The sequence below is a fragment of the Pongo abelii genome, chromosome 19 (genome assembly GCF_028885655.2).
Source record: "Pongo abelii isolate AG06213 chromosome 19, NHGRI_mPonAbe1-v2.0_pri, whole genome shotgun sequence".
Taxonomy (NCBI): domain Eukaryota; kingdom Metazoa; phylum Chordata; class Mammalia; order Primates; family Hominidae; genus Pongo; species Pongo abelii.
This window is the reverse complement of record NC_072004.2, coordinates 77,794,037-77,815,011: the sequence shown is the minus strand read 5'-3', so window position 1 is coordinate 77,815,011 and position 20,975 is coordinate 77,794,037. Positions and strand designations below refer to the sequence as shown.

The 20,975-nt window shown below is 40.6% G+C and overlaps 1 protein-coding gene, 1 non-coding gene and 1 pseudogene across 4 annotated transcripts in view; all 3 read right to left on the bottom strand.

Annotated features, from left to right (window-relative positions):
• Positions 1-20,975, bottom strand: part of LOC100445724 (EF-hand calcium-binding domain-containing protein 3) — a 544,420-nt gene that overhangs the window by 31,715 nt on the left and 491,730 nt on the right. The window contains exons 110-114 of one of the 3 annotated variants that reach the window (XM_063718854.1): positions 16,114-16,167; positions 15,089-15,193; positions 11,539-11,592; positions 7,390-7,440; positions 2,304-2,394 (exon numbers count right to left, since the gene is read on the bottom strand). In XM_063718854.1, coding sequence (XP_063574924.1) covers positions 2,304-2,394; positions 7,390-7,440; positions 11,539-11,592; positions 15,089-15,193; positions 16,114-16,167 — 355 coding nt within the window. Of the gene's footprint in view, positions 1-2,303; positions 2,395-4,597; positions 4,749-4,771; positions 4,809-7,389; positions 7,441-11,538; positions 11,593-15,088; positions 15,194-16,113; positions 16,168-20,975 lie in introns of those variants that run through there. The other 2 variants (XM_009236639.4, XM_054537212.2) reach the window with 2 other exon arrangements.
• On the bottom strand, positions 2,190-2,252 carry LOC112129766 (U7 small nuclear RNA). The gene has a single exon (XR_002912119.1). It is a non-coding gene; the product is annotated as a U7 small nuclear RNA (small nuclear RNA).
• On the bottom strand, positions 3,258-3,898 carry LOC100448207 (large ribosomal subunit protein P2-like; annotated as a pseudogene).

Below are 20,975 nucleotides of genomic sequence, written 5' to 3'. Positions count from 1 at the left end.
GCCCAGGCTCAAGGATCCTTCCACCTCAGTTTCCTGAGTAATTGGAACTATAGGTGCATGCCACCATACCCAGCTAATTTTTTATTTTTTGTAGAGACAAGATCTCCTTATGTTGCTCAGGCTGGTCTTGAACTCCTGGGCTCAAGTGTTCCTCCCCCCTCTACCTCCCAAAGTGTTGGGATTACAAGTGTGTGCCACTGTGCCCAACCTGTAATTTCTGAAGCTCAGGTTTGTCCTTATTCAGATAGGTTATTTTATATTTATTGTACAGATGTTCTTTGATTCACGATGGGGTTACACCCTTATAAACCCATCATAAGTTGAAAATATTGTAAATTGAAAATGCATTTAATTTGCCTAACCTACATAGCTTAGCCGAGCCTACCTTAAATGTGCTCAGAACAGTTACATTAGCCTACATGTGGGCAAAATCATCTAGCACAAAGCCTATTTTGTAATAAAGTGTTGAATGCCTCATGTAATTTATTGACTCCTGTACTGAAAGTGAAAAACAGAACGGTTGTATGAGTATTTGAAGTAGAGTTTCTACTAGATGCATATTGCTTTTGTACCACTATAAAGTCAAAAAATGGTAAGTTGAACCATTGTTAAGTTGGGGACCATCTGTATTTCTAAGTATAAACAAATTTCTTTTGCATGATGTAGAAGATGCAGTACATGGAGAAATACTATGTTCTCAAGAAGCAGGAGGAAAGGCAGTGTAAATATCTTTTATTTTTCTTTCGAGACAGGGTCTTGCTCTGTTGCCCAGGCTGAAGCACAGTGGTGCGATCTCAGCTCAACCTAACCTCTGCCTCCTAGGCTCGAGCAATCCTCCCACCTCAGCCCCCTGAGTAGCTGGGACTACAGGTGTGCACCACCACACCCAGCTAATTTTTGTATCTTTTTTGGTAGAGGCTGGTCTCAAATTCCTAGGCTCAAGTGATCCAGCCACCTCAGCCTCTCCAAGTGCTGGGATTACAGATGTGAGCCACCGTGCCAGGCCAGGCAATGTAAAGTTCTTATTACCTGTCTTTAAAAAGACACTCTTGGCACAATTTCAAACCTTATCTTGGATCAAACATTGGAGAAAGACTTTATTTTTCAAAGTTTCAAATGACTGAAGAACCTTACATTTGGAATGAACCCAATCCAGCCTCCCATCTAATGTAGAAATTCCCTTTACATGTAGTATTGTCTAGTCTTTGCTTAATTACTTTCAGTGACAAGGAACTCACTACCTCAAAAGATAGCTTGCATAGTCAAGGACACTAGAAAAGATACACTCAAAATAGAAAGTAAATGGATAATTGTGAAAGAGAAAAAAATGTTCTTCTTATGATCTGATAAAATATAAATCAGGCTCTCATTTTTGGTCATTAGTGGCTGTTTATTGAAATTTGTTGTTAGGTGACTGAGAAAAAGCCATTGTTAATGTCACAGGTAAATCTCTCTTCCCAATTTTAGCCCAGGGTCAGTCATGGCTAATTTACCAGCTTTCGTTTACCAGCTATATTTGAAATACAGACCTTCTTTCTACACTTTGACTTGGTTATGGGTTTAGGTCTTCTTTATGATCTTCTAAATTTTTTCTTCTTTAAACTGGCACTCAAAATATCTCCAGGTATAACTGATAACTCCTTGAGCCCCCTAGGGTATTTTGTATCCTAACATAAAAACAGCTTCTCCTTTGGGAGGACAGGAGAGAGAATTCTGCTCTTCCTATCAAAAAAGATGTATATCTTTTTCTTTTCATAAAAAATATTTCTCATCAATTCTGATGTTTTGTTTTATAACTAAACTTATATAATAAATATTTGAAGAGTATTTTAATTGTTTCATCAAAATCTTTATGAGCATTTAATATATTAATATTTTTTTTTGAGATGCAGTCTTGCTCTGTCACCAGGCTGGAGTGCAGTGGCATGATCTCAGCTCACTGCAACCCCTGTGCCCCAAGTTCAAGCAATTCTCCTGCCTCAGCCTCTCGAGTAGCTGGGACCACAGGCGCACACCACCACGCCTGGCTAATTTTTGTATTTTTAGTAGAGACGGAGTTTCACCATGTTGGCCAGGATGGTCTCGACCTCTTGACCTCATGATCCGCCCACCTCGGCCTCCCAAAGTGCTGAGATTACAGGTGTGAGCCACTGCGTCCGGCCAATAATCTTAATAATTTTCTTTTTTTAAGGGGCTTCCCGGTAAAGACCGGAAAACCTGCTAGACAAAATTCTAAAAGAGCTGTAACACTAATAATTCTTTATCATAATACATTTATCATCCTTAATACATTCATTACCTACCTTTTACTGTGGGAGATGGGTACTTTTGTTAGAGGATTCAGCTTAAGTTTTGGTTTAATTTCTGAAACTGCCATGTGGCCAGTGACTCTGTCTGGAATTCAGAATATACAATTAAGAAATCAGTTTACAGATTAATTCTTTATATTCTTTTGCAACTTTTTCAGCTCAAAGCCTGGAGTTTGAAAAGTCTAGGGCCTCAAGGAATGGTAATAGATGCAAACTCAAGTTAGAGGTATGCATAAAGTTGGAATGCCATGTGGAAAGGCCCCTTCGTTGTTCCCAGATTTCTAAGCAAAGTTGCTTGTCACTGCTCCCCCTTCAATTAGTGTCACTCTGATCCTATGTAAACATAAATGCTAAGTGAAATAAGCCAGACACAGAAAGACCAACGCTATATGATCTAACTAATATGTATAATCTAAAATAGTTAAACTCATAGAAGCAGAGAGTAGAATGGTGGTTGAGGAAGGAGATATGGGGAGATGTTGGTGATACAAAGTTTGAAGATGAATAAATTCTGAAGATCTAATGAACAGCATGGTGACTACAGGTAATAATACTACCGTACTGTATACCTGAAATTTGCTAAGAGATTAGATCCTAAGTGTTCTCACTACACACACACACACACACACACACGCACACACAAATAGTAACTAAGTGAAGTGATGAATATATTAATTAGATTGATTGTGGTGATTATTTAACAATGTATACATATATCAAATTATCAATGTATACATATATCAAATTATCACCTTAAATAATAAAAATGGTGCCATGTGACACAGATAATGAGCTTTCTGGAAATATATGGAAAAAGTTATTTAAAGATGCTATTTTATTATGAAATCAGTAGAGCATTTCAAGTCATAATTGACAAAGAATAAAATGTATTTGCCTACTTGTTTACATCTTAGATACCTGCCTAGTAGTAAGTAGATTTTCCCAGGGTTTCTTTTTGGGAGACTCATCCCTGCCCTGTCACTTCCTGGGAACCAACTGTTGTTTGTTTGTTTTTGTTTTTAGATGTGTAAAAAGGCTTTATTTGCAGGGGAGCAGGAATTTAATAAAAGAGACCAAATCCCATGTCATTGTCTGACTCTTTGGACACCTCCTCCTCCTCCTCATCTTCTCCTCTGCTGCAGCGGGGGTGGAACCAGCAGCAGGAGCTGCACAGCCTGGGGCAGCAGAGACAGCCACAGCCCCACTGGCAGGTACACTGGCAACCTTGCCAATACCCTGGGCAACGACGTCTTCAATGCTTTTTCCATTCAGCTCACTGATAACCTTGTTGAGCCGGTTGTCGTCCGCCTCGATGCCTATGCTGTCCAGGATCCTCTTGATATCTTTGGCTCTGACGGAGGTGTTGCCCCCAAGGGCAGCCAGCAGCAGGGAGGTGACTGAGTGCCCTGGGGGCGGGTGTCTACAGAGGCGGCGGCAAAGCCTCCATGCATGCGATCTTGGTGGAGTCAGGGAGGAAAAGCTCAGGTGGTCTTGGTTAACAGTAGGAATGGGGGTGGGATACAATGCAGTTCGGCTACCCTAGACCCTGGAAGGAACTCGTGAATTACCGTCGCCTTTCCACTTGGCATAGTTTGAGAAACAGGGCTTATGGACCAGAAGCTGGGTTGGTGGGGCTTCCCCCTCTGTTGTTCTTTGAACCAAGCCAAATGTCCAACAATGATAGACTGGATTAAGAAAATGTGGCACATATACACCATGGAATACTATGCAGCCATAAAAAATGATGAGTTCATGTCCTTTGTAGGCACATGGATGAAGCTGGAAACCATCATTCTCAGCAAACTATCGCAAGGACAAAAAACCAAACACTGCATGTTCTCACTCACAGGTGGGAATTGAACAATGAGAACGCATGGACAGAGGAAGGGGAACATCACACACTGGGGCCTGTTGTGGGGTGGGGGGAGGGGGGAGGGATAGCATTAGGAGATATACCTGATGTTAAATGATGAGTTGATGGGTGCAGCACACCAACATGGCACATGTGTACATATGTAACTAACCTGCACGTTGTGCACATGTACCCTAAAACTTAAAGTATAATAATAATAAAAAAATGTAGAGTGTATTTGATAGTTCACTGACAAGAAAACTAGGTTGCTGACTTAGGAATAATGGATAATTTAATACTATTCAACCATGAGGAAAAAAAGTCTCTGAATGTTTGGTTAGAATTTGATCCATTTTCCCAGGTCTTCACCTCAGAGCCCAGAAAGCAGTTGTTTCTAAACAACTCAATTACAAGTCCTCAAAATCTGAAAACCTACCACAGAGCTGGGAACTCCGGAATGGCTCAACAATTCAGGCACTTGAAAAGTGCTGTGAAATCATCCCCATACCTCAAAATAATCATTTCTTTAAAAAAATACCTTCAATTCTCATAGATAATAGATTTTTAAAAAAGGACTTAGCATAGAATCCTACAAAATCATGATATTTACCTACTTTTAAGCCGAGCTACCTACCACTTCTGAGCTTCAATCAGATCAGGAATCCAATAAAGGGTTTGTTCCATCACACAACTGTGACCTCATTCACTGCTCAGGCTCAAGCCCAGGGAGAGAATGACCCAGGAGCTCCTTCCAACCTTACAGCAAGTGTGTTTTCAGTGTGGTTCATTCAGCACCCTTGGTGTATATGAGGGTGCGATTTATAAAATCTGAACATTTTGACACTGTTGGGACTTCAGGGAAGGGGGAGAATTTTTGTTTCAAGTTCTATATTAATATATTTTCATGTTAATGTCTTCATCAGGCTGGGCGTGGTGGCTCATGTCTGTGATCCCAGCACTTTGGGGGGCCGAGGCGGGCAGATCACCTGAGGTCAGGAGTTTGAAACCAGCCTGTCCAAATGATGAAACCCTCATCTCTATTAAAAATACAAAAATTAGCTGGGTGTGGTGGCGCACACCTGTAATCCCAGCTACTCAGGAGGCTGAGGCAGGAGAATTGCTTGAACTCGGGAGGCAGAGGTTGCAGTGAACTGAGATCACGCCCCTGCACTCCAGCCTGGGCGACAGAGCGAGACTTTTGTCTCAAAAAAAAAAAAAGAGAAAGTCTTCATCAGTCAGTTGAAAGTTGTTCAATTAAAACATTTTACTCAGCTGCCTTCACTGAATGGTGATTAAGAATCATTTCATTAATTGTTTAAGCCTAGAAAGAGAGGCAAAAAAAAAAAAAAAACTCTCATAGGCTGTGTTTAGTATTATCGGGAAAAGTGCTCTCAAAAGAACAATTACAGAAAAGATTGTTTTAAGCAGAAACCAAGGTATTCATGATCTGACATGTCTCATGGCATTGTAAATACTCTAGCGCAGGAGTTAGGAGTGTCTTTAGTCTATCATGGCTAAGTACAGATATCTCTGGCACCCAAGGCTTAGCTAGTTATATAGTTGGGCCCCTAAAAGTGCTTCAGGTTTCACTTGCAGCAGTTCTAGAGGTTTCCTATTCCTGCTCAGGGGGATTTGTTCATTATGAGCATAATTTGACTTTAACCTAATCTTTTTAAGCTTGGTACACTGCCTCCCATTCTGGACAGGAACATACAAGGAAAGAAAGGGAAGGCTTAATTTATAAATTAATTCAACAATTATTTAGTAAGAGCCTACTATATTAAAGGCTACTTTAATATATAGATATTTCTTTCTATCTTTTTTTTTTTTTGGTGAGGTCTCACTATGTTGCCCAGGGTTGAGTGCAGTAGCAGGATCATGGTTCACTGCAGTCTCGACCTCCTGGGCTCAAGTGAGTCTTCCACTTCAGCCTCCCCAGTAGCCGGGACTACAAGGTGCAGGCCACCATGCCCAGCTAATTTTTTGTATTTTTGGTAGAGATGGGGTTTCACTATGTTGCCAAGGCTGGTCTCGAAATCCTGGCCCCCAGCAATCTCCTTGGCCTCCCAAAGTGCTGGGATTACAGGCGTGAGCTACCATGCCCAGCCTTATTGTTGTGTTACAGCATTCTTTATATATTTTGGAGACTAGATCGTTATCAATTACATAATTCACAAATACTTTTCCCTGTTCTGTGGGTTGTCTTTTTACTTTATTGATAATGTCCTTTCAGCCACAGAAGTTAGTCCTGGAATTTTAAAGCTGAAAGATAACTAATAGATCACCAACCTAATTCTGCCCCCAACCCACCACATTTTTTTTTATTATACTTTAAGTTCTGGGACACATGTGCAGAACGTGCAGATTTGTTACATAGGTATACACGTGCCATGGGGGTTTGCTGCACCCATCAACCTGTAATCTACATGAGGTATTTCTCCTAATGCTATCTCTCCCCTAGCCCCCCACCCCCCTATCCCCCAACAGGCCCCGGTGTGTGATGTTCCCCTCCCTGTGTCCATGCCCATTTCATTTTTTTAAAAAAGAGACAAGTTCCTTCTTTGTTAGCTGAGGCTGAAGTGCGGTGGTGCAGTGATGGCTCAATGCAGCCTCCAATTCCTGGGCTCAAGTGATCCTTCCACTCAGCCTCCCGAGTAGCTAGGACTACAGTAGGCAAGTGCCACTACATCTGATTAATTTCAAAATTTTTTATAGCGAGGGGGCCTCGCTGAATTTCCCAGGCTGGACTCATACTCCTGGCTTCAAGTGATCTTCCTGCCTCCGCCTCCCAAGGCTCTAGGATTACAGGTGTGAGCCAGTGCTCCAGGTCCTCACCCATTTTATTTTACTGCTAAGGACACTAAAGCCCAATGAACTGAATTAATTTCCTTAATGGCAGAGTCAGGAACACCTGCTTTGTAAATTGTACTGTGATACCAAATAGGCTACAGTGTTCTTAGAGGTTAAAAAAAATCACAAATGGAGCATTAGAAAAGAATATAAAATACCTGATAATCACATGTGATTCAGTGTGGTGTGGACTATAAATGTACAAGGAACTTAGAAAGACAGTTGGAGAGATAACGGTGTTCATTCACTTTATGGACAAGTAGATGGAGGATAGAAACTGACAAGACAATTAGGGAAAGTAACTAAGGTATTAAAAAATGTAAGTCAAAGTATTAAGCCCCATCTTTACAATGGCTTCACATCAGCTTTCACACTCACCTTTAATATCATTTGCAGTTTTCAACTTATGCAGAGTCACCATTCCTTTTGCTTAAAGACAAGATTAAGAATCAAAATTACATGAATTTCTGAAGTTATGGAAAGTAGACTAGGAGGGCATAATTTACCTTATTTTTTTCCCCAGATGAGTGAAAAAATTAAGAAAATGTCAAGGTTATATGGGATATCCATCTTCTTTCATATTGTTTCTTTTGGTGCCTTAATGTATTGCACTCCAAAAGCAAAAATTGAAAAGCACTATAGTGTCAGCATTGAAATCAAGACTATTCACTTATCATCTTTTAGGATGTAAAGAAGTGGAATGACTTTGAAAATCTGTTGATTCAGGAGGAAGACGATCTCTTACCCACTTCATTTTCACGAATGCTTTGTTTAGGAAGGTATTGACTAATTAGATACCCTTTAATGAGATAGATATTTCTTTCTAGTGAATTATCCTATCAAATATGTGGGTATAATTAACTAACTGCAAAATCTTCCTTCACCCCACCCTTTTCTATGGCCAGAACAACAATCAACCAAAACCTTAATAGTACAGATTTAACTCTTTTTCTTTTCTTTCCTCTAAAAATGTGGGGGTAGTTTTGTTTTCTAAGCATGAGGAGATTAATACTCAGGAAAAAAGTGTGGCTATAATAACTCAGTTTCCTATATTTGGTTTGGTTTGGCCTGGCCAGATAAACCAATCATGTATTATTTTAATATCAAAAAAGGTCCATGGCAGATGATGAAACATAGAAACATGGAAAATGTTTGGTGATCCCTTTAGGTTATAGAGGCTATATAAGGTAATATATAATGCAGAAAGCAATACATATAAAGAAGAAATATCTTTCCTATGGGGAAAGGATTAATTCTAATATAAAACACATAATCTATAGAATTCAGAAAAACCTACACCTATGAAGCACCTTTTCTTTCCCTGCCTCTGATCTGTCACTCTCTCTCTCTCTATTGCTTGGCTCTTCTCCCTTCCTGGATATTAGTTTGCTAGAGGCACCCTATGCCATTCTTAGATGCTGCACGTGGCAACATTCTGGTTGAGAATGTGACTTAGAAGATGACAAGAAGCAGACTTTATTTTTATATGGCGACTTTTTTTCTAAATGTATGTTAGACTTTCTCTGTGTCTCTAGTAAGTACAGTTTTAGAAATTCTCATGTGGAACCTTACAACCCCAGTGCCTCTGAAGGCCAGAGTGAAGTTCTGAATGTTCACCATCAAATAACAGAAATTTTAGCAGGTCTTGAAGTTGTTCATATATGAATGTTATTTCCACGTTGTCATGCTTAGGTAGCTGAAATTCACCTTTATTCTTTAGAAAGTAGAAGTGGTGAAATGGAAATGGGAGAAAAAGATATTTAAGTGTGAAAAATGCCATTGCCATTATGCCTATGTCTGTCATCTGAAATTTGAGTGTGAAGACTTAAATCACAGTAGTATATTTGAAGGCAAATGTGTCAATATGGCATTAAGAAATAAAATTTGTCCCTTAATACTTACATAAAGAAAACTTTCTTTAAGTTTTTTTAGGCAGAGTCTCGCTCTGTCACCCAGGCTGGAGTGCAGTGGTGCGATCTCGGCTCACTGGAACCTCTGCCTCCCAGGTTCAAGCGATTCTCCTGTCTCAGCCTCCCAAGTAGCTGGGAGTGTGCCACCAAGCCTGGCTAATTTTTGTATTTTTGTAGAGACGGGGTTTCACTACGTTGGCCAGGCTGGTCTCTAACCCCTGACCTCAAGTGATCCACATGCCTCGGCCTCCCAAAGTGCTGAGATTACAGGCGTGAGCCACCGTGCCCAGCCAAAGAAAACTTTATAAGTGAAAATGTAGTATTATTGAGTGAATCTTTGAAATAGAAACCAGTATTTGAAATTTCTAAAAATATGAAACATACTTTAAAACATCTAAATTTTCTTTAAGGCACTGTAGACTTCACAGAATAAAATATATTTCAGTGGCAGCAGGTGGATTGGGGCTTATGAAGTGAAGAAAATATGTGGGCGAGCTGGGTAGCCATGTGAAATGTATATGTTTGATAAAGAGACTGGAAGAAAAAGAAAGAATAGCACTAGAAAAACAAGGGGAAGCTGGAGCAAAAGAAAAAATATATTTTTAGAGATATGGAGAAGATAATAAAAGAGGAAAAAAGAAGAAGTGGAAGAGGAGAAAGAAGAATGATAGAAAAGTAAGCAAAGAGATCTGAAGTGTTGTGCCTTCCTGGCTTTATAAATGGTTAAGAGACAATTCTGATATGGGTGACTCGCCTATGTTACCTGGGGTTGTTAGTTTTACAGAACTGTTTGTTCTGAGTTGCCCAGATAGGAGGGATTATCTTAAGAATGACCTTGATACAGCCGCTTCGGTTAGTGAATCTTCAATTATCTGAAAGCAGGAGACTAGAACCTCTATCAGGTGTCAACAAGTATTTATTGAGCATATATTGTGTACTCAAAAACTAAGCTTTTGTGAGAGTGGGAACCTTGCTTTATCTTTTGTTCATTGCTAAACTTTCTTGAACAGTGTCTGGGTGCTCAAAAAATACTTATTGGTGAACATAGAACTTATACATGGCCATGGGAGATGGTTTCCAGTATCTCCAATTGGCAGCATGATTTTAAATGCTGGGGATAAAAACTACCAAGTGAACATTCCTGAAAGTTTTCTGGCACCAACAACAAAAGTAGCAATAGATGGGATAGATTGGACTTGTTAAAAGGTAGATTTTTTTCTTTTACAAATAAAATACAACAGGACTAACTTGGAAATATTAGGCATGGGTACCCAGAATTTAAATTTATTTTCTATTAAAATTCATTTTGTGGATACTTGCATAATATACCTTAAATTATTCTTATATCTTCCTTTTTTATTTCTTTTTACAGACAAGGTCTCACTCTATCATCGAGGCTGGAGTGCACTGGTGCAATCACAGTTCACTGCAGCTTCAACCTCCTGGGCTCAAGCAATTCTCCGACCTCAGCCTCCTGAGTAGCTGGAACTACAGGTGTATGCCACCACACATGGCTAATTTTTGTAATTTTGTGTAGAGATGGGGTTTTGTCATATTGCCCAGGCTGCTCTCCAACTCCTGGCCTCAAGCAATCTGCCTGTCTTGGCCTCCCAAATTGTTGGGATTACAGAAGTGAGCCACCATGCCCTGCAACATCCTCCTTTTTGAAACACAGTCAGGCTTGCAGAGACACAGCAAATTTCTTTTTTGTCGCACTTGTTAGGAATGCAGATGCAGAGAATAAATCAAGATTACTTAAAAATGAACTCAAGATTGAGGTTGTACGTGTGTGGGAAGAGGGCAGAGACAAGTTTTACCTTGCCTCTGTTGATCAATTTCACAGCATAATGTTCAAATCTCCCATTCATTTGGAACATGGCATTTTGGCAATAAGAAACTTATTTTAGAAATAATTAAATATAAGGTCGGCCTACAAGCAAAAAGTACTGAGATTATGTATTAAATTTCAGAGGCATCCAGAAAGGAACTTTAGATTATTAGCTATATTTATTTATTTATTTTTTGAGATGGAGTCTCTCTATGTTGCCTAGGCTGGAGTGTAATGGCACAATCTCGGCTCACTGCAACCTCCGCCTTCCAGGTTCAAGCGATTCTCCTGCCTCAGCCTCCTGAGTAGCTGGGACTACAGGCGCGCACCATGACGCCCAGTTAATTTTTGTATTTTTAGTAGAGATGAGGTTTCACCATGTTGGTCAGGCTGGTCTCAAACTCCTGACCTCAGGTGATCCACCCGCCTCGGCCTCCCAAAGTGCTGGGATTACAGGCATGAGCCACCGTGCCCAGCCTAGCTATATTTATAAAAAAGTAAGATTTTAATATGAGTAAGAAAAGGGAATGTAAATACATTGGACATGGATAAAAATGCACAGAAATTACGTACGCATAAGGAAAAAATTTGTGGTGATAAAATTATGGATTATCATTGGAGGACAGAATTAAGAATTATTAAAATTTCCTTTTTTCGTCTTTTCATTTGCTAAATATAGAAATTTTCTATAATGAACATATATTACTTTTATAACCAAGAAAACAAAGATAAAAATACACATATAGCATCAGATTACAATTTTATATTGTATAATAAATTTTCACTTACGTTTAAACTTCTTCAGGCCCTCCATTATTGAATTAACATTAATCTTTCCATTTCCTGTAAAACATTTTGGTTTAGATACAGAGGCAGTCACATAAAAATTCATAACAGTTGTGAAATTATTAAAAACAGTATAATAGGCTGAAATTCTTCCATGAGTTAGAAGAACTAGAAACATTGGTTTGCTTTGGAATTTGGATTCATTTTTCTGTCAGGTGAATATGATGGAAAAAAAAGATGAACTTTTGTTTTGGCTCTGTCTGGCTCTGTCCTTCAGGCTGGAGTGCACGGCGTGATTATGGCTCATTGCAACCTTGACCTCCCTGGCTCGAGCGATACTCTCACCTCAGCCTCCTGAGCAGCTGGGACTGCAGGTGTGTGCCACCACACCCAGCTCATTAAACAACTTTTTTTTTTTTTTTTTTGGTAGAGATGGGGGTCTCCCTATGTTGCCCAGGCTGGTCTTGAACTCCTGGCCTCAAGTGATCCTCATGCCTTGGCCTCCCAAAGTGTTGGGATTACAAGTGTGAGCCACTGTGCCTGGCAAGGATGAGTCTTTGAAAGAGATACTTATTTCTACTTTTTTTTTTTTTTTTTTTTTTGAGGCAGGTTCTCACTCTGTCACCCAGGCTGGAGTGCAGTGGCGCGATCTCAGCTCAGTGCAACCTCTGCCTCCTGGGTTCAAGTGATTCTCATGCCTCAGACTCCCAAGTAGCTGGGATCACAGGCATGTGCCATCATGCCCAGCTAATTTTTTTATTTTTAGTGAGATGGGGTTTCGCCAGGTTGGCCAGGCTGGTCTCGAACTCCTGGTCTCAAGCAATCCACCCACTTCAGCCTCCCAAAGTTCTGGGATTACAGGCTTAAGCCACTGTGCCCGGCCCTATCTCTGCTTTTTAAAAAGCAGTTCATCTTTTCTGTGCTTTAGGAAATTGTATTAATCAAAGGGACAAAAATAAGAAGGAACAAGGTATTTTGAGGGAACTGTGGGTAGTTCAGTTGGTTTGGAGCATGACATGTTGGAAGTAGTGGAGGAGAAAGCTGAGAAGTACATGGGGGCTATGTTGCAGTGGGTTTTGTTTGGACTTTTTTGGGAACATAGGAAAGAGTCATGAAGGCTTCTGACCATCGCTATGTAAAGATTGATCTGAAGGCAATCTGCCTTTTTAGAGGCAGGATAGAGAGAGATAAATGAAACTGAATATGTTGGAAAGGAATTATTAAAGGAGTAATTTTTGAAAAGAGAGTAGATGAGATCAAGAGTAGTGGATTAAGAAGGGTTGTAAAGAATCTCTTCAACTGGCTGGGTGCAGTAGCTCATGCCTGTAATTCCAGCACTTTGGGAGGCTGAGGCAGGTGTATCACTTGAACCCAGGAGTTGGAGACCAGCCTGGGCAACACGGTGGTACCCCGTCTCTACAAAAAATACAAAAATTAGCTGGGCATGGTGGTGTGTGCCTGTAGTCTCAGCTTCTTGGGAGGCTGAGGTAGGAGGACAGCTTGAACCCAGGAGATGGAGGTTGCAAGGTTGAGCCCAGGAGCTGATAACATGCCACTGCACTCCAGCCTGGGTGACAGAGCCAGACCCTGTCCCCAAAACAAAAAACAAAACCTCTTCAACTGAAGAGAGAAGAGGAAGAAAATATAGGCAAAAAGGAAGAAATGAAAAACTACAGAGAACAGAACATGGAGATATGTTTGCAATGGATTGGTTCAAATTTATTGCTATAAAACCATGATTTGAGAAACCTAATGGTTCAGTGTCTCATCTCCTACTTTCAGTTGAGCTTCATAGAGAAAGCGAAGTATGTCTCCTTTCTTCATCCTCGTATTCCTAATACCTAGTATAGGGCCTGACATATTCAGTGACCAATAAATATTTGTTGGTTGAATAAATCAATATACTCTTTTAAATTCAAGGCCAGGCCGAATAGAAACTCTCTGACAACATCACTGAAGCATTATAGTAAGAAACGCTATCCTCCGATGCACTTAGAACATCTTTTTTTGGGATATCAGAACAGAAAAGAAAGTGGTAGAAATAAAAAAGTATTTATATAGCACAAGGGCCAGTGAGTAAGCCATGTAAATAGACTCAATAAACAATAAAAAAATTTCAATAAACAAACAAACAACCCCAAATTCCCCCTCCTTCCCTTGTATCTCTTCCTAATACTTATTTTATTTTCTAGTTTCACTTGCTGTAATATTTTTCCTTATTTTTCAGGCTGGAATCATACCCTCAGGCACAACTTAGCATATTGGTTGTATTTGTGATTTAAAAAATGAAAGTCATGCACAATCTTTTTTTTTTTTTGAGACGGAGTATCACTCTGTCACCATGCTGGAGTGCAGTGGCGCAATCTTGGCTCACTGCAACCTCCCCCTCCCGGGTTCAAGTGATTCTCCTGCCTCAGCCTCCTGAGTAGCTGGGATTACAGACGTGCGCCACCAAGCCCGGCTAATTTTTTTTTATTTTTAGTAGAGACGGGGTTTCACCATGTTGGTCAGACTGGTCTCGACCTCCTGACCTCAGGTGATCCACCCGCCTCGGCCTCCCAAAGTGTTGGGATTATGGGTGTGAGCCACCGCGCCCAGCAAGTCAGGCACAATCTTAACATATCATGTCTTTTTTTCATCTTTTAGGTCTTTGATAGGCAAAAGGTGGCTCGTGCACCAGCATCATTGGCATCACCTGAGAGCTTGTTAGGAGGGCAGAATCTCAGGCTCTATCCTATTCTTGAACCAAAATCTGCTTTTTTCTTTCTTCTTATTTTAAGGAGACAGGGTCTTGCCCTGTTGCCCAGGCTGGAATGCAGCGGTGCAATCATAGCTCATTGCAATCTCGAATTCCTGGGCTCAAGTGATTGTCCTGCCTCAGCCTCCCAATTAGCTAAGGACTATAGGCATGTGCCATCACACCTGGATAATTAAAATTTTTTTTTTTTTTGTAGAGACAGGGTTTCAGTCTATTGTTCAGACTGATCTTGAGCTTTTGGCCTCAAGAGATCCTCTTGCCTCAGCCTTCCAAAGCACTGGAATTATAGGTGTGAGCCACCATGTCTGGCCCCCAAATCTGCATTTTAACAAGATGACCAAGTGATTCATATGCACATTTAAGTTTGGGAAGCTATGTTCTAGGTGTTACAAAGATAAGGATCATTTCTGAGGATGTTATGTACAGGATGACAAAAATACACTTCTTTTTTTTTTTTTTTTGAGACGGAGTTTTGCTCTTGTTGCCCAGGCTGGAGTGCAATGGCACAATCTCAGCTCACTGCAACCTCCCCGTCCTGGGTTCAAGTGATTCTCTTGCCTCAGCCTCCCGAGTAGCTGGGATTACAGGTGCCTGCCACCATGCCCAGTTAATTTTTTGTATTTTTAGTAAAGACAAGGTTCCACTGTGTTGATCAGGCTGGTCTCGAATTCCTGACCTCAGGTGATCCACCCGCCTTGGCATCTCAAAGTGCTGGGATTACAGGCGTGAGTCACCATGCCCAGCCCAAAAATACACTTCTAAGAAGGTAACATAATTATAAAACATACATCTCACCGTTAAATGTCAAATGAGGCATCAACTCCTTCATTTCTTCTTCTGTGAGCTCAATCCCTTCACTTGCTAGAAAGTTGTCTAAGTTCTGGACATCAATCACCTCTCCTTAGAAACGGTGAGAAATGAATTGCAGAAATATTACAGAATTATTTGCAAAGGACAAAGAACACTATCTGTGCTTATATACATTATCATCCAGAACAGGAGAATCAGAAACAAAAATCTTTAATTCTGATTGAAAGAACCAGAAAGTGGCTACAAAGAAGAAAGTAACCAGGGGTTAGGAATTGACTGGTGAGTTGTTGCAATCCACAGCACATTAAAATACATATAGGGACTTAGTTTTATGTAACAACATTACAGATGAATGTAACAGGGGAAAGATAGAATTCCATCACTCTAACACAGGAACCATTTTTAGTTTTTGATATTCCATTTTGGTCTTGGCAATAAGACTTTACTTTTACAATGTGGAAATCTAATATATGCACAATTCCATATTTTGCTTTTCCAACCTAAAATCATTCCTTCATAAACATGTTTCCAAGTTGCCATATAATCTTTACAGTTAGCATTTTAACATGTTATCCCATTAAACTGACATACCATGGTTTATGTAGTAATTCCTGTATGGTTAGATATTTCTAATCAGTTTCAATTTTCTCATGTTATGAGAATGAAAGTTCTTAGACAGAAAATTTTTCATTTTATTCAATAAAACTATTTTTAAAGGATAAATTTCTAAGACTGGGGTTAGTGGGGAAAAGGGCATGAATAGTTCTGTGGCTCTTGATATCTATTACTACTTTGAAGAACTGTTTTGCAGAAAATTTTGGAGACTAGTATGGGCACTAATATATAAATACAGATTATTGTTTACTCAACTTCAGCAGCATCCACAAAAATGGAACATACGTTATATGAAAAATCTGAACACTTACGAATAGAAAATATTCTTCTCCAACATTAATTGCAAATATTAAGATGTTACTTACAACATCTTTCCATTATAGCTTGCAACTCACCCTTGATGTAACTGACAGCATCCATTAAGTCATTCAGGTCAACTGCTGTCTCAACTGTAAGGCAAGGGAAGTATACCTTAGAGTCAGATGAACTGATGTTACTGAGACCCTCAACATTAATGCTGTATGAAGTTCTGAAGTTATGAAGATCATAAGAATTCAGTAATCTTTTTCTTTTTTTAATTTTTTTGAGGTGGAGTCTCACTCTGTTGCGTAGGCTAGAGTGCAGTGGTATGATCCCAGCTCACTGCAACCTCTGCCTCCCGGGTTCAAGTGATTCTCCTGCCCTAGCCTCCCGAGTAGCTGGGATTATAGGTGCACGTCAAGACGCCCAACTAATTTTTTGTATTTTTAGTAGAGATGGGGTTTCACCATGTTGGCAGGCTGGTCTTGAACTCCTGACCTCAAGTGATCCACCCACCTTGGCCTCCCAAAGTGCTGGGATTACAGGTGTGAGCCACCATGCCCAGCCAGAATTTACTAATCTTTAAATTTTTCCTTAGAATTTTATGGACTTATCCTCAGAGATAACAGTGTTATCTTAGAAACAAAGAAAGCTTTAATTGTGACAAATCTATCAAATTTTTTGTTTTTCTTTGCATTAGAGACCACCAGAGTGGTCTAAATTAAGAAGTGATTGATTACAGTTAAGCATAGGGAGAGGATAAACGACTCTGACCCTATGTACTTTTATTTAGTGAATTAATCGACAGCTATTTATGTATCACCTTCTAGGTGCCAGGCACTTGGATAGGCTTTGGGGATACAAAAGTAGGCAAGGTGACAGAGTTCTGGCTCTTAAGGAGTGTACAATGTAGTGAGAGAGACAGATAATAAACATATAAATAAAAAGGATAATTTGATGTACTGTTAAGATGCTATCAAAAATAAAATAGGGCAACATAATAAAGAGTAATAGAGGATGGGATTGATTTAGACAGGGAGGTCAGGAAAGGCCTCTCAGAGCAGGGTCTATTTGGGTTGAAGGCTGAATGATGAGAAATGAGTAGCCATGTGAAGAATTGGGGGAAGAGCATTCCTAGCAGAAGAACTGCATGTGCAATAGTCCTAAGGTGGGAATGAATTTGCCATGATCGAGAGTCAGAAGGTCAGTGTGACAGGGGCCAAATCATGCAGGGCTTGTAGGGCATGATGATGAAGTCTGAATTTTACTTTGATTGCAATGGAATGTCATTGGAGGCCTCAGAAAACTGGAGTAACTTGACCCGATTGCGGCTTTCAAAAGATCACTCTGGCTGGTGTGGATAGGATAAGGAAACTGGAGGAATGGAGACCAGACAGGAGCCTGTTTCACTGGCCCAGTAAAGAGATGACAGTGGCTTGGGCTGTGGTTGCAATAGTGGAGATGGTGACAAGTGATGGATTCAGGACGTATTTTTCAGTTTGAACCTAGATTTCTTTTTCAAAATTTTGTTTTCCCTTCTTTTCGCAGGTGTTGATGAACCTAGATTTAAATGTGGGATATGAAGGAAGGAGAAATCAGAGATGAAACCTAGTCTACCACCCCCAATCAACAGGGTGGATGGGATGCCTTTACTGACTTGGGGAGGACTTGAGATATTTTAGGAGAATTAACCAATAATTCCATTAAATTGGTGATGACTTTTAGAAATCCAAGTGGAGATACCAAATAACTAGTTTGATAATGCTATTGCTGACTTAGAAAAATTGAGCTAGAGATATAAATTTACTCTACCAGCTTAGAGAAGGTATCTGACCCAATGAGACTGAATGCAGTCTCCTAAGAGGAGAGTGTAGATAAAAAGACAGCCAAGGGTCTAACCCTGGGTCACTTCATTATTTAGAGATCTTGCAGGGGAGGAACAGTCAGAAAGAAAACCGAGAAGAAAATGTCAGTGAGGGAAGAAGAAAACCAGGTGAGTATGGGGCTTTAAAAGTCTAGAGAAAAACACATTTCTTTTTCTTTTTTTTGAGACAGGGTCTTGCTCTGTCACCCAGGCTGTAGTGAAGTGGCACACAATCACAGCTCATTGCAGCCTCCACCTCCCAGGCTCAGGTGATCCCCCTGCCTCAGCCTCCCGAGTAGCTGGGACTACAGGCACATGCCACCACAGCCGGATAGTTATTTTATTTTTTGTAGAGACAGGGTTTCACCATGTTGCTTAGGCTGGTCTCAAACTCCTGGGCTCAAGTGATCCACCTGCCTCGGCCTCCCGAAGTGCTGGGATTACAGGCATGGGCCACCGTGCCTGGCTGATAAATGTATTTTAATAAAAAGGGGGTGGCCACTTATGTCAAATGCTGCTAATATGTCAAGTAAAATAAGAACAAGGAATTGACTGTGAGCCTTGGCAAGAAGTAGATTATTGACAGTCTTGTTGAGAGCTCATTTGGTGCCATTGTGGAGATAAATACCTAATTGGAGAATGCTGAAGGGTGAATGGGAGGTGAGGATATGGAAACGATGAGTAATGACAACTTTTTGAGGCAACTCTGCTGTGCAGAGGAACCAAGAGATGATGTGGTAGCTAGGAGGGAGCAAATGTGAGAGAAAAGCATAGCTGCATGTCAAGGGAAATATAGATAGAGATACTTCAGAGAGGGAGAAATTGATGATGCAGGAAAGGGGAAATATTGCAGGAGTTAAGTTTTTGAGAAGGCAAGAGGAAATCGGATCCAGGGTGCAAGTGGAAAGGCTGGCCTATGAAAGGAGCATTCTTTCCCCTTTATAGCAAGACAAAAGGCAGGGCATGTGGGCATAGGTATATGTAGGTTCATAGAAACGGAGGTAGGAAAATGAGGTCTTTCTTCTCTAACTGCATCTATTGTCTCTATGAAGTTTGAGGTGAGATCATCAGTCGAGAGTTGAGGTGAGGAGACACTGGAAATTTGGACAGAGAAGGTGTGAAATTGTCTCTGAGAGTAAGAAAGTAAAGTTACTTGGAAAACATAGCAGGGACTTTTTTGGCAGTGTTAAGGGCTAACTTGAAGTTTCTGCTCATTATGTGAAGTGAGTTCTATTAGCATGGCTTTGTGATCTTCTCCAGCAATGTTAAGCTGTTCAGGGGTAAGCATGGAGTAAAAAGATGGCCAAGTTTTTGCCAAGGAAATTTGAAGTTCAGAGAGTTTGTGAGCTTATATGATGTTGAGGCAGTGAATCTAATTTAAGGAAGGGAGAAAATTAAGAGAGGTGGTGGTGGGGTTGTTGAATAATAAAATAATAGTAGGGTCAAAGGCATGAAGGTCTCCACATGGCTGGACTAGCTGGAGACGGAGTTCTATACTCTGTTCTGGTACAACATATGATTCAGTAGCACTGTTTCATCATATTCAATTGGTAAATGGAATAATGTCACAGTAATGTGAATGGTGTGTTGGTTCATACGTAATTTTTCCTAAATAAGAAGGGAATTCTTTTCTTCAGCAAGCAAGAAAAAAAATCTTAAGTTGGGGCTACAGCTGGAGCCCTTTCTGTTCCATATTTTAATAAAATTAAAAAATTAGTGCTTGTGATGCAGGAGGGGGAACCAGCTTCACTGGCTCAGAGCTTTACTTCCATCTACACTATTTCAGAATGGCAAGCCAGCTCTTTAACTCCTTTTTTGGTGTGTGTGTGTGTGTGTGTGTGTGTGTGTGTGTCTGTACGCATTTTTGATTTTTTTTTTTTTTTTTTTTGAGATGGAGTCTCACTCTGTCGCCCAGGCTGGAGTACAGTGGCGTGATCTTGGCTCATTGCAACCTCCGCCTCCTGGGTTCAAGTGATTCTCCTGCCTCAGCCTCCCGAGTAGCTAAGATTATAGGCACCCGCCACCACTAATTTGTTGTATTTTTAGTAAAGACAGGGTTTCACCATCTTGGCCAGGCTGGTCTTGAACTCCTGATCTTGTGATCCACCCACCTTGGCCTCCCAAAGTGCTGGGATTACAGGCATAAGCCACCGTGCCTGGCCCATTTTTAAATATCTTACAGCTGCTCTGTGCTATTTGCCTGGGCTGTACAAGTTTCCTTGTGCTTTTGGTACTGTTCTGGTTACAAGCTGGCATAGATTTTGAGTGTGCTTCCAGAATTTTCTCCATAAGCTCCGTTACTTTAGTGGGTAATTTTACAGAACAGGAGGTTTTTCAGGAATTCCTATGTGGTATTATGGCAAAAATGTCTGCATAGTAAATGAACTGGAAGGAAAAAGGTCAGAGAGTGAGTCTATGCAACAGAAATTTTGGAGGTGATGAAGTATTAGGGAAAGACAAATTCTAGGTCATTACTATGTGAGTGGTAATCAAGATGGAAGGGAGGAAAAAAATGACTGAAGTTAAAGATATCAAGGAACAAGAGGTCAGACTATTGGATGGGTGACCTGTATCAGGAGTTTTTAATCTGGGTCTATTGACCCTGTATTGCCAGAATTCAGGGAGGTCTTGAGCTGGAATGGGAGAAAAAGACTTTCTTTTTTCTTTTATGTTTTGAGACGGAGTCTTGCTCTGTCACCCAGGCTGGAGTGCAGTGGCGCCATCTCAGCTCACTGCAAGCTCCGCCTCCCGGGTTCACACCATTCCCCTGCCTCAGCCTCCTGAGTAGCTGGGACTACAGGCGCCCGCCACCACACCCGGCTGATTTTTTGTATATTTTTTAGTAGAGACGGGGTTTCACTGTGTTATCCAGGATGGTCTTGATCTCCTGACCTCGTGATCTGCCCACCTCAGCCTACCAAAGTGCTGGGATTACAGGCATGAGCCACCGTGCCTGGCATTTTTTTTTTTTTTTAAATAGAGATAGGGTCTTGCTATGTTGCCTGGGCTGATCTTGAACTCTTGGCCTCAAGTGATCCTCCCATCTTGGCCTCCCAAAGTGTTGGGATTACAGGTGTGAGCCGCAATGCTTGG